The sequence below is a fragment of the Rattus norvegicus genome, chromosome 5 (assembly GCF_021556685.1).
Source record: "Rattus norvegicus strain SHRSP/BbbUtx chromosome 5, alternate assembly SHRSP_T2T, whole genome shotgun sequence".
Taxonomy (NCBI): Eukaryota; Metazoa; Chordata; class Mammalia; order Rodentia; family Muridae; genus Rattus; species Rattus norvegicus.
The window spans coordinates 151,403,349-151,416,217 of NC_141538.1; the positions used below are offsets into that span (position 1 = coordinate 151,403,349).

The 12,869-nt window shown below is 50.3% G+C and overlaps 1 protein-coding gene across 8 annotated transcripts in view; it reads left to right on the plus strand.

Moving 5' to 3' along the window:
- Window positions 1-12,662, plus strand: part of Wasf2 (WASP family member 2) — a 65,303-nt gene extending 52,641 nt beyond the window's left edge. For all 8 annotated transcript variants that reach the window (NM_001394051.1, XM_087548688.1, XM_087548686.1 and 5 more), the window contains 5 exon segments: window positions 1,491-1,608; window positions 2,573-2,703; window positions 4,891-5,046; window positions 7,189-7,700; window positions 8,567-12,662. In NM_001394051.1, coding sequence (NP_001380980.1) covers window positions 1,491-1,608; window positions 2,573-2,703; window positions 4,891-5,046; window positions 7,189-7,700; window positions 8,567-8,724 — 1,075 coding nt within the window. In that variant the 3' untranslated portion in view covers window positions 8,725-12,662.
- The last annotated feature ends 207 nt before the right edge of the window (window positions 12,663-12,869 follow it).

Here is a 12,869-nt window from a genome sequence, read left to right on the forward strand (position 1 = left end):
TGCAGTTGATATAAAGTTGATATAAAGATTATTACTGTCAGCGTCTGCAGAGAGAGTTCAACACAAGAACATTTGCTGCTCTGGCAAGTTCAGTTCCCAGCACTTATAAAAAAGGCAACTCACAACTGTCAGTGACTCTAGCTTCGGGGGCTCTTACACCCCCTTCTGGCTTTTATGGGTACCCACATATATATGTGCACAGAGACACACATATACATATATTAAATGAAAATAAAATAAATCTAATGCATTTTTTAAAAGGACCTATTAATGGTTGATCTAGAAGTACCCTTGATGTTTTGAAAGGCAAGGAGTAGAATTGTCTTTCAAAAGTTTTAGTTGATGGGTTCGAACGATCCCCAGCTCCGAAAAAAAAGAACCAAAAAAAAAAAAAAAGTTTTAGTTGATTGGTTGATTTGCCCTTTTTTTTTTTTTTTTTTTAAGATTGGGTCTCTCTGTGTAGTCCTGACCATCCTAGAACTTGTATATACACCATGCTATCTTCAGACCAGCCTTTTAGATGTTTTCTGTGTAGTTCTCTTTGTGACACATCCTCTGTACATAGTGTAGGCTGGCCTTGAATATCTGATGCTTCCCTCCTGGCTTCCAGTTCTTTTATTTTAGAAGAATAATAATCCCGTACCCCTAAGCACACACTGTGTGAACAGTGGAAGCTTCCCCATACCCAAGTAGAAGATTCTAGTCAGGATCACAGAGTGTGGCAAACAGCTCTTAGTAGCTCACTCCGTCCTTGCATTGCCATACCCACTAAGACCTCGTGGTCTTTTTGTTATGTGAGACAGGATTTCTCTGTGTAGGCCTAGCTGTGAACTCATTCTCTTTCTCTCTCTCTCTCTCTCTCTCTCTCTCTCTCTCTCTCTCTCTCTCTCTCTCTCTCTCTCTCTCCAAGGCTAGCCTTGAACTTAGAAATCTGGCTGCCTCTGCTTCCCAATAGATCTTGTGGTTTTAAAACAGCTGGCCATTTGTGCTCAGTGGGTCTCCTTACAGCAATATTGGACACTGATCTACTCTAAAAGGGAGCAAGAAGTACAGTGTGTTTAGTTCCTTATCTGTGTGTAGAAGAGCAGCTGTACACAGAGACACAGTGGGTAGAAAAGACCTCAGCGCTTTCTACAGAGTCCTGGGGAATGGATAGGGAAGGGCAACCAGCAGCAGGAGTCTCCTTAGAATACACAGTATCCAGATATCTTTGTGGTGACTGTGCAGGTGATTAGAAATAATCAGAATTCCTGCCCGCCTAGCCTGTTCCTGCTCTGACCATGCAGATTCCTGCCTGGGAACTGAAGGTTTGGCAAAGGTTTGTGAGGAGTAGAGGGGCGGGCACTATTAGGGCCGTTGAGAATCTGGTATGGGAGTGGAAACATGCGATTGATTCAAATGGCGTCCTGACTCCTTAGTGTTTGGAATATTGGATTTGGTTGGGAGCTCAGCTCTCTACTGACAGTTACTTGTCTCCATTTCTACCCCAGGGACGACGGAAAAGAGGCGCTCAAATTCTACACCAACCCTTCGTACTTCTTTGATCTTTGGAAGGAGAAGATGCTGCAGGACACCAAGGATATCATGAAAGAGAAGAGAAAGCACAGGGTGAGGGAAAGGGGCCTCTGTCCTACACGTCTGCAGGCACAATCGGAGAGGGGATAAAAAGGAAGCCGTCCTGATGTGAAGTCATTCCAAGGGACTGCTTGCTCAGACGCCAGGTTAAAAAAAAAAGAACGTGTCCACACCAAATGCCACCAAGGTGAAATGTAAATCACACCAGAATACCCGTGCTCCCTGGCACTGTGGTGACAACTGAGTGTATGCGCCGAGCTTTAGAAGTGGACTTTTTCTGTTCACCAGTTATTTTCCTTGCAAACTGCACCTAACTGCTGGCCGCTCAGCTAGCCTGGTCCCTAGCCTGGTCCAGTTCACAACAGCTCTGCAGCTCATTTCTCAGGGACAAGTACCAGGTTAACCCCTTCACCACTGGGTGGGTGGGGCCAGGACTGCCTGGTTCCTGTGATTCTTCTCTTTAGGCTCTTGGTGATATGTGACCTGCCAGGTTTGACCCAGCAATCCCATTAGCATGGCTGTCAGCAGGCCCAAGAGAGTGCCAGAGGCTAGTGCGGCTGCAGGAGCTGGAAAATCCTTCCTTCATTGGTTTTTGTTTTGTTTTTAACCATTTCCTTCTATCTGCCCCAGATCTCAGGAGCTGTCAGTCTTCATCCCTTGACTGACCTTTGTGGCACAGCAAATAACAAACAACTGTTTACTAACTTCTTAGTAATTAGAGCCGCTTAAAGATGTGAGGCAGTTACCCAGAGAGGCAGCTAAGGTTTCCTATTAGAGGTGCTTGTGTGTGAGACTGAGCAAACGTCTGCCCAGGAGGTGGTTTGAGTTGGATGGCCTCTAGGTCACTGCAAACCTGGTAATTCTGTACGTTCTGCTGTTACCGTGTGCCATCTGGGCAAGTCATCTCAGGAGTGTGTGCCCGAGAAGAGGGGTAGAGTCTTAATGAAGCACTGTGGAAAATGTTTTACAAAGGCTTCTCTGTTCCTTTTCATTTTAGAAAGAAAAGAAAGATAATCCAAACAGAGGGAATGTGAACCCACGTAAAATCAAGACACGCAAGGAAGAGTGGGAGAAGATGAAAATGGGACAAGAATTTGTGGAGTCCAAGGAGAAGCTGGGGCCTTCTGGGTAGGTGATGCTTTGAAGCCTTCTCTGGAACGGTTGGGAACCTCAGGACAAAGGCTGTGGCCTGATACCTGCCCCCTCTGAAACCTGGCTGCAGGGTTTAGGCTAATACACTGTTAATTGATTTCTCTTAAGAGCATCCATCCGGTGATTAAAATTTCTAAATAAGTCAAGAGACTCAGAAATTTAAATGTGGGGACTAGACTGGTCTGAAAGGGAAGGCCCATGGTTTCTAATGCTGATACTCTGCCAGAAACCAATAGACCTAAAGGTCTTGGAGGAAAGATTGGAAAAGCAAGAACAGTAGTCTTGGAAGCCTTTTGCCTCCAGAACACACATGAAGGCTGTGCTGAAGAGCAGGCCTGGGCACACGAGGGGCAGAACAAGCACGCTGTGCAGGTCACCAAAACAAATTTTTAGCCAGTGTTGGGAGAGGCTGGCCAAAGGACTGAATGCAGACCTCAGAGTCAGTATGGAAAGGCTGCAGGGCCATCATGGAGGCAAATATCTCTCTGAGGAAGTAGGGAATGGCACACTGACCCATTCCCCAATACCACATCACACTGGAGGTTTAAAGAGGCAGAATGATTTTAAAGCTTGGTGTGTTGCTTATCCTGATGTCTGACCTCTGTGACATTCAAAGCCAAGTCACCATGACTGCCTGGTGTGAGAGTCACCCTGGCTTTTCCTCTAAATTCATTACACCTGACTATCAGAGATGTGTGCCAGTCCATACTGGGCGCTGACAAAAGGAAGAGTTCTTGCTTTAGAATAACTCCGCCATGGAAATCTTGACATGTGTGACACTTGTTCTTCCTGGCTTCAGGAGTTTGTTTCATAAGCATGAGGAAGATAGTAGAAATGAACCTTTCTACAGAGAAACCAGTGCTAAAGGGGCCTTCATTGATCTCACTGCCCAGTAAGGGACCATTTTGTTCCACAGTCCCATCCTATTTTGATGGGCATGTGGCATAGGATTAGTGACTCTTACAGCCATAAATGCCAACTGTCAAAGGTGTTTATCTGATTTTGAGGCTTGGGTAGTGAAGATGAGAAGCTAGCCTCCCTCCACCCCCCATACCCCAACTTTCCTGGAGGTTTGGAATTGGCTGTGTGGCTAGGCTGTATGAGCATGCTTGTGGGTAAAGCTGTCAGAGATGTGTGTCCAGGTTTGGGGACTTTTCACATTAGAATATCATCTGATTTATTTATGTCCCCACAATTCTGTGCCTGGGACCTGTTTGATAAGCTCTGGCAGCAGTGGCAGGAAAAGGAAAGGAGAGGAAAAGCAGGTGGAACAGGCCGGCTTTGCTAGTTGGTGCCGGTATACTTAAGCTAGTATGAGGCTTCCTGCTTGATGTGTTCATGTGTGTATGAAGTTCTGGTGTTCATCCAGAGCCAGTTCACCCATGGCCTAAAGCTCCGAGGAATGGGTTTCCATGCAGCCAGCTCTAACACACTGCTTCCTCCCACCCCCTTCCTTTGGTTTTTTCAAGACAGGATTTCTCTGTGTAGCCCTGGCTGTCCTAGAACTCACACTGTAGACCAAATTGTCCTTGAACTCAGCCATCCCCCTGCTTCTGCCTCCTGAGTTCTGGGATTAAAGGTGTATGCCACCGCTGCCAGTCTTCTAGCATCCTGCTTTAGGCAGCTGCTCATGTGATAAAGGACACGGTAGGGAAACTGTGTAGACTGACTGCTTCATGGCAGCCCGTACTGGTCCTAGGCTTGCTTCTGCAGTCAAATCCTCCTTAGCCTTTAACACTCAGGGGTTTGTCTTCCTCAAACTCAGGCTGTGAGTCACGTGTTTGTACCGAACCTGTGAGGTTTGGCTTCATTCTCTGTTTTAGGAAGGTTTGGGAGTCAGTCTATCTGTACCTGATATTTAGGAGAGAGGAGAGCATTTAAATAGAAAAGCTCCCACGATCTGACCCTGGCTGGCATGGAACCCAGGATGGCCTCAAAGTCCTAAAGATCACCTGTCTTTGCTTCCCCGGTGCTGAGACCAGAGTCACATACTACCATGCCCAGCCTAAAGTATAATTTTGGTGTAACAGGAAACACATGGGGAATCTTCTTGTTTCGCTCCTCCTTAATCATCTTTGTGTCAAACGCACTTACGTGGTATCTTTTAATAAGAAAAGAGAGAGCACTCAAGCTCTGTGTGTTTGGACATTGATGTCTCATCAGATACTCGCCCGCCTTGGTGTACCAGAATGGCAACTTTGGCTCTGTTGAAAACGTGGATGCGACAAGCTACCCACCACCGCCACAGTCGGACTCTGCCTCCTCACCTTCCCCTTCATTCTCTGATGACAACTTGCCTCCCCCACCAGCAGAATTCAGGTAAATGGTAGAACCTCGTGCATCCATCCTGGGTAGTAAAACACTTGAGAACAAAGTAAGAGTTCAAAATCTAGGTCAAGACCATTAAAGTGACTTCCATCAAGAGTGTGCAGATAATAGGAATATCATTTATGAAGTATTGGCAGAGTTGTTGTTACCCCGTATTAGGTACACATCAGCTTTCATAAAGGGGGGTTAGGGATGATGGGGAGACTTCGTAGACAGCTGCTTCAGCTCCTGCATTCAGTTTACCCATGAGCTAAGTGTGGTGGCCAAACAAGTAATCCTAGCACTCGGGGGCAGGAGGATAAGAAATTTAAGGCCAGCCTGGACTACATAAGTGCTAGGCCACGCCCAGGGATGAGGGTAGGTGAGTGGGGGACAGTACACTAAGGGAAAGGGGAAATACTATGTGACTTCCAATCTGTCCTTTTGGGTATTTGTTGGGGTTTTGGGCAGAAGTGAACAAAGGATTGCCCATGATGGCTAGAAGGGGTCTGAGAATTGTTCAGACTTCACTGTCCCCTCGGTTCCTTTCTCCTCTCTATGGCCTTTGAGGTACTCTTTTCCCCTGGACACTGCCTAATTAGTGGCTGAGTGTGTTGAAGGGCCTTGGGATGGAGACTGAAAATGGTGCTGGCCTCTTCCTCTCTCTCCTCATTCCTGGCCCTTAAATTACTAATTCCAAATCTTCTCCCTCCAAAATCTCTATCTCCTCCTCCTCCTCCTCTTCAAGAAATATTCATTACATATATGAGTACACTGTAGCTGTCTTCAGACACACATTACAGATTGTGAGCCACCATGTGGTTGCTGGGATTTGAACTCAGGACCTGTGGAAGAGCAGCCAGTGCTCTTAACCACTGAGCTATCTCTCCAGCCGCAAAAATCACTTCTTGCTGATGCCTTGTCAAGATGTAGTAGAGGCTTAAAGGTCTGTGGAAAATTTCCAAATAGGTGTTGCTTCTACTGCTAGTGCTGGTACCGTTTTTGCTTCTCATCTTCCTCCCCCTCTTGTTCTTCCCCCTCTTCTTCCTCTTCTTCCTCCTTTTTTTTTTTTGTTTTGTTCTTTTTTGTTTTGTTTTGTTTTGTTTTTGAGACTGGGTCTTTTTATGTAACCCTGGCTGTCCTAGAAAACTCTATGTAGATAGACGAAGCTGGCCTCAAACTCACATAGATCCACCTGCCTCTGTCTCTGGAATACTGGAATTGAAGGCTCGCTCTAGCACTTCTGCATAGTAAGATGCTTCTCTAAGCAGTAGCTGTCAGTGCAGGGCTGGTGCAAAGGTACACAGAGAACCTCTCATCCTCTCATGTAAGCCTCACTCTCCCACACCTCGGCCAGGAGTTAGCCAGGAGTTGGAAGTAGTGGTGCTGCTGTAATCTCAGCATCCGGAAGGCAGAGGCAGGCCAGTTTGTGTGAGTTGAGGCCAGCCAAAAAGACCCTGTCTCAAGCAAACAAATAAAGCTGGGTGTGTTAATTCAAGCCCATAATTTTAGCACTTGGGAGGCTACGGCAGGAGATTGTCATGTGTTCTAGGCCGGCCTGGACTACATAATAAGGTCCTATCTCCAACTTCAAATGGACATCCTTCCCCACCAAATCCAGTAGTATTCATAGGCCAGGGGTTGGGGATTTAGCTCAGTGGTAGAGCGCTTGCCTAGCAAGTGCAAGGCCCTGGGTTCGGTCCCCAGCTCCGGAAAAAAAGAAAAGAAAAAAAAAAAAAAAGAAAGAAAAGCAGATCCAGTGGATGAATTTTAATCTAGCCCTTTCTTGCATGTATTTATGTCTAGCTAGAGGTTTAAACTGACAGTCACCCATGGGACACTCCAGGAGGATTCAGGAAAGAGCCATATCTTAAAAAGATTAAAGGGGACCTGAACTGCTGTCTCCGCCAGTCTTCCTGACAGGGCAGGCGCTCAGTAGTCTCCTTCAGTCTCAGTTGTGTTCCTGTCCTGCTGGAGGCCCCTGCCCATCATGCTGCTCTTCCCCTTGGTGATCTGCTTTGGCCATTTCCATCTGTCTGATGCAGAGTGGAATGGGAGTCCGCTAAGAAGGGCCTGAGCTTAGAGATGAGCCTGCCTCTGGGCAGGTTTGGCACTGTGAGTATGATGGTGACTCTCGTCTCTTTGGCCTTTCAGCTACCCTGCAGACAACCAAAGAGGATCTGTCTTGGCTGGACCCAAGAGAACCAGCATGGTCAGCCCAAGCCATCCACCCCCAGCTCCTCCTCTGAGCTCCCCGCCAGGTCCCAAACCTGGCTTTGCCCCTCCACCTGCCCCTCCACCTCCACCTCCAATGAGCGTGCCGCCTCCACTGCCATCTGTAGGATTCGGGTCTCCTGGGACCCCTCCACCACCCTCGCCTCCCTCTTTCCCTCCCCACCCTGACTTTGCTGCTCCTCCACCACCTCCCCCTCCACCAGCAGCTGACTACCCAATGCCACCACCTCCCTTGTCCCAACCATCTGGAGGCGCTCCTCCGCCTCCCCCTCCCCCTCCCCCTCCAGGGCCCCCACCTCTTCCCTTGGGTGGTGCTGATGGCCAGCCTGCAGCTCCACCACCACCTCCTGTTTCTGATGCCGCCAAGCCCAAGTCTTCGTTGCCTGCTGTGAGTGATGCTCGTAGTGACCTGCTTTCTGCCATCCGCCAAGGTAAGTCCAGCAGTGGTCAGAGGACACACTCTTAACTGAGACGGTGGGGCGGGGTCTTGCTGAGGACACACCCCCTTTAACTGAGATGACCCTTGACCCTTGACCCTTCGAGGGAACAACAGCTTTCCCAGACAGCTGAGAAGTCAGACCTCCAGGTCAGGGCGGGACCTCCTTAAGATACTGAGAGTTCCTTCTATCATTGTTGAGTGTGAACTATTTTTAAGCTGCTACCCTAGAATTCTGCAACCTAGAAGTAAGGACACACACACTTTTCTTCGGAAAAGACCCCCAGATGAAAATTGAGTCCCTGGCCCATCGGCCGAATTTTCAGCCACTCAGCTGCAGCTGACTCCTCTGCTCCACTGCTGTCCTCCACCTTGGTTCTCTCATCTCCCCTGCCTGCCTCTTCCTGTCTTTTTCTCTTTTCTCTCCTTCCCTTCTCTTCTAGCAGTCAACTCCCTCCCTCTTTCACCAGCCCCTCCCCCCCTCCCTCCCCCCCTCCCTCTCCCTCTCCCTCTTTGTCTCTCACTGGGGTCAGGTTTGGCCCAAGGGTGTGCTGTGCTGTGCTGTGGTTTGTTGTTGGTAATCTCCAAGCCCCACTGTAGCCGGACTGAGCAGTCTGAGCTCTGGCCTGCCTGATGGCTGTGCTGGGACTCTGCCCTCAGAAGCCTGCGGAGAACAGGACAATGCCCACAGCCAGCGGGCTTCCTTTTAGAGATGCTGGTTCCGTAGGACCTGCCTTTCCTCTTTTCTGGCTTGTGCAGGAGTCCATCTTGCTCTGTCCTTTCTAATCCCGTCCTGCTCACACTGTCCTGAGGACCGGGAGGCCAGGGCTGTGCTCCTGACCCTGCCCACTCTCCCTTCAGGCTTTCAACTGCGAAGGGTTGAAGAGCAGCGGGAGCAAGAGAAGCGTGATGTGGTGGGCAATGATGTGGCCACCATCCTGTCCCGGCGAATTGCTGTTGAGTACAGCGACTCAGAAGACGACTCCTCTGAATTTGATGAAGATGACTGGTCGGATTAACTGCCTTTTGCCCACATTCCTCCTTCTGCTCTCCCCACCCGCCTTCTCAGATACAAACTGTAACAGTCTCATGTGGGGAAGGAAGAAAGGACAAAGAACTGCAAGGGGCCAAAGCCTTCTCTGGAACAACCAAAGATCTATCCGAGTGCTTCCTTCAAACTACCATACACTTCTTCCCTGTCCCCAGCTGTGGGCTCCTGAGGGCCGTGGCTGAGCTGATCCCTCTCCCCCTCCAGTGACTGTTCTATGTTAACAGGAAGGAAACCCCTACAGCAGATCCCTTTGGTTGGGTTTCAGCTGGAGATAGTGCCTTTCCCCGATAACCATTCTCACCCATGGCCTTCTTGCATCTAGCTACTTCAAATAATGCTGTCCACCTCCTGGTCTTACAGCAGTGGGCACAGTCTGTGTGGACACAGCTGGTCCCTTTTCTGTGCCCTGAAACTATAAAGCAGGCCAAGTGCCCTGGCACGTGGACTGCCACCCCCTCCCCCACACCCCGCCCTCTGCAGCAGGTAGGGCCGCTTCACTTCAGCTCGGTCTGGACGCCTTTGTTCCAGAAGGCATCAGGCCCCTAAGACTGTCTCACTCCTCTGCCCAGAAGTGATATCCTGCTGAAGGCTGAGGCTGCGGCCTTCCTCCCATGCTCCCTCTTGGTGAGTGTGGTGTTTAGATGTCCTGTGCATGCCCCTGCTCACCCCAGGTGCCTTAAGACTGCACAGCCCAGTTTTAACCTCTCATATTCGTGACCAAACGACCCTGACGCACAGGGACCTGGGCCTCTGCCGACCGTCAGGAGCAAAACTTGAAGGTGGGGCACGGTAGGACTGGAAGAGAATGGAGCACCTTGGGTCCTGCCTGCTCAGGATGCCGAGGCCAGGATGAGAAGTGACTCTCTCAAGGTCACACAGGTAGTGGTAGAACAAGAGCCCAGGCTTCCTGTTTCCAAGTCACCTGTGTTTCCTGGGACCAAATACTGAGCACCTGCTGGAGTCTGGGCAGAGCAGCCTGGCCCTGTTCTACTCCAGGCCTCCCGAATGCAGGGGTTGCATTGGAGGGTTCACGGCCCGTGCCAAGCTCAGCAGAACAGTTTTAACACTCGGCCTCTCTGGTAACCGTTTATTTCTCCTTCTGTCCCCAGCCAGTCGTGTGGCACGGGAGCTGTGCTGGGAAGCAGAGTGGAGAGGAGCTGTGGGGCAGCCAGCCTTGGCAGGTGCCTGTGCAGTTCACTGCAGCTCCCTCCCCCCTTTGTTTCCTCGATTTAAGCATAGACTGTGCCAGCTGCAGGAAGGAACTTCAGTCCCTCAGGCTGGCAGCCACAGCAGGTACCTGCCTGGGGGAGCCTGGCAGCCATGGAGAAGGCTGAAAGGCAGAAAGACACAGGTCTTCTGCCTCTCTACCTCACTGTGCATGGCGATGCTGACCCCCCCTTACCTCCCTTCCCAGAACTAATACACGGGTGCTATTAGTCAGGAAAAAAACTGAGCAGCTCTGGCCAGCAGCAAGGTTTCTTCTCTTCTGCCCCAACTATTGTGTGGCCTCTTGTGCTGAAATCGGCTTCTCTGGCTTCAGAGCCTGAAACAAAGAGAAACAGGATCTGTCTCTACCCAGCACAGCAAATGGTGGTAGTAATTGCCAAAGCCCTCATAAACCCCTCCGGCTTGAGGAGAGTGCAATCAGGCTCTGCCGCCTGCACTTGCTGAGAACCTCCCCTCTGCCTCCTTTCCTGAACTCAGAGGTAGGGACTAAGCACAGGTGCCAGCAGGCCCTCCTGCTGTGGCTACTCCAGAGTGCTCTGTGTCTCCATGTGTCCGCATCCCCCACCCCGCATCCCCCACCCCCGTCCCCCCAAATCCAGTGTCTGGCACAGGGCTTGGCGCTCAACTCCATGCTGTGCATGTTTCCCACCCTGTGCCTTAGAAGCTGAAGGCTCTTTCATCAGAACCTTAAAATGGCTGTTGATGGTACCCTGGCTGCAGCCCAGCAGGGGCCTGGAGAGGCTGGGGAGGGCAGTGGTCCTTCCAAATAGAAGTCCTGGGGCCTGGCCAGGCCAGGGTTTGGGCCTAATGGTTTTTACTAAATTACTCCCCTCCTGCTCTCTGAGAAAGGGGAGCCAGAGCCGTTCACTGTGGTTCTGTTCCGACCTTGAAGGGGCGGTATTGGCCTGGCTTCTGGAATGGACAGAGTCCACCAGGAAAGACTGGGGGCGGAAGGAGATGGGGAGGGGCCCTGTCTGCGGAAGGTAGGATTAGATCATTAGCTCAGTGACCTCCTAGGGTTTCTATGTGCTGTGTTCTCATCCTACAGCTGGTTTGGTAATGATCTGCAAGTCCCGGAGAGCAACAGCACAGCTCTGCCTGACGCTCTCATTAAAATCCATGCAGCCAAGCTCTGCGCTTTGTAGCAGTCGGCCTTGCAGAGCCTCCTCAGCTTGGGGGGCTGGGGACCCAGTCAGCTGAGAGGTCCCCTAGGCTCTACTTAGGCATATGTGTATCCCCCACCAAAAAAAAAAATGTTTTTTAAAACATGCTTCTTTAAACCCAGAGCCCTTTAAAATAATAAAGGACCCGGCGCAGGTGGGTGTGTTTGTGGAATCCTGTAAATGGGGAACACAAAGTTTAGTGACATTTAAACTGGGCTGAGGCTGTAAGTGTATAAAGCAGTGGCCCATAAGGACTCTTAAGCGCTGAAGCCAAGGAGCCACCTCCCTTCCCAGTCTGCCTAGCCCAGGGGGCCTGCCCCCATTCCTGTAGCCCAGGGGCCCAGCTTGCAATTGGTAGTGTCAGAAGTGACTTGTAGCTTTGCCTTGGTTGTGAGATGATTTCATTCCAGGGGAGGGGGTGGGGGGATCCCTTGGAGGCTCAGAGCAGCTGGCCCAAGCTCCGGCTCGCCTCCAGTGGAAGCTGCAGCGCCCTCAGAAACGACCCTGGCCAATGTCACTGCAGAGCTGAGGCGGCCTTGTCAGGGCTAATGTGAAATCTCTTCCCGTGGCGCCGATCCTCTGACTCTATAGCGCCAGCTTGGACAGATTGAGGTCTCTGTGGCTTTGGTGACCCTGCTTAAGCATTCCCACCGTGTCCCTGCTCTGCACGAGGACTGCCTCCTGCTGCAGCCCCTTACTTGACCTCAGGGCCTGGGGAGGGAAGCACTGGGCCAGGACCAAGCGCTCCAACTCAGGAGATATGTCAGCCTTTGTGGGGAGGAGGGGGTGAAGCATTGAGCTTGGCTGGTGCCCATCCGACCTGGGACCAGGTGTTGCACAGAGAAGTGCTTCTGTGCCTCCTGCCTCGTTCACTTTAGTGGGGCCTCAGCGAAGGCTGAGGACAATTCTGTTCCTGTATTAACTTTATTCAGTTAATTGACCTGAGGAACTAACCAATTTTTATTTTCTGCCTAGAATGATTTACACATAGGAGAGAAAGCTATCATGTTACCAAAGTGCCTTGTTTTCTCTGATATAAATATATTTATAAGGACATATTCCAGTAGGTTCTTGGTGTTTCCCATATCAAGATTTCCACATAGTGGGAATACCAGGCCCTTTTCTCCCAGAGGTTGGAAGGGGAAATCTGAGCAGTGGAATGAAGCCACCCCACATGGTGCCCCCTCTGCCCTTGTCCTACAGGTAAAAGAAGATACACACACACAAAAAAATTTTTTTGAGATGGCGTTTCAGGTAGATGACATGGGCCTTGACCTTACTATGTAGCTGAAGATGGCCTTGAACTCCTGACCCTCTGCCTCAGCCATGCCTGACTAGGACATCCGATTTTTTTTTGTTTTAAGTCTGGTTTCATTTGCTTCACTGCCAGGCTCACAGTGTGTACCATCGTATTTGTACTCCTACAACCCGAAGATTCCATGTAACTTATGTATGCGCATGAATACTTTAAATGCCAACATTTTCAATAATTTGATAAAGTCTTTGTAGTCAGTCACCTCTGCTGTCTGTGCGTGTGTGTGTTTCTTGGGAGAAGGGATCATAAGCGACTCTGAGGGCCACAGGTGGGTGGGGGAGCTCTGTAAGGGGTCCAGCATGGGTGGGCTTCAAAGGCAGGAGGCCTCTGGCTAGTTTGTAGGCACAGGTCCCCTTCTGTGAGGACAGCCCTAGAGCTGGCTGCCCACAGCTCCTTGCACCAGGCAGG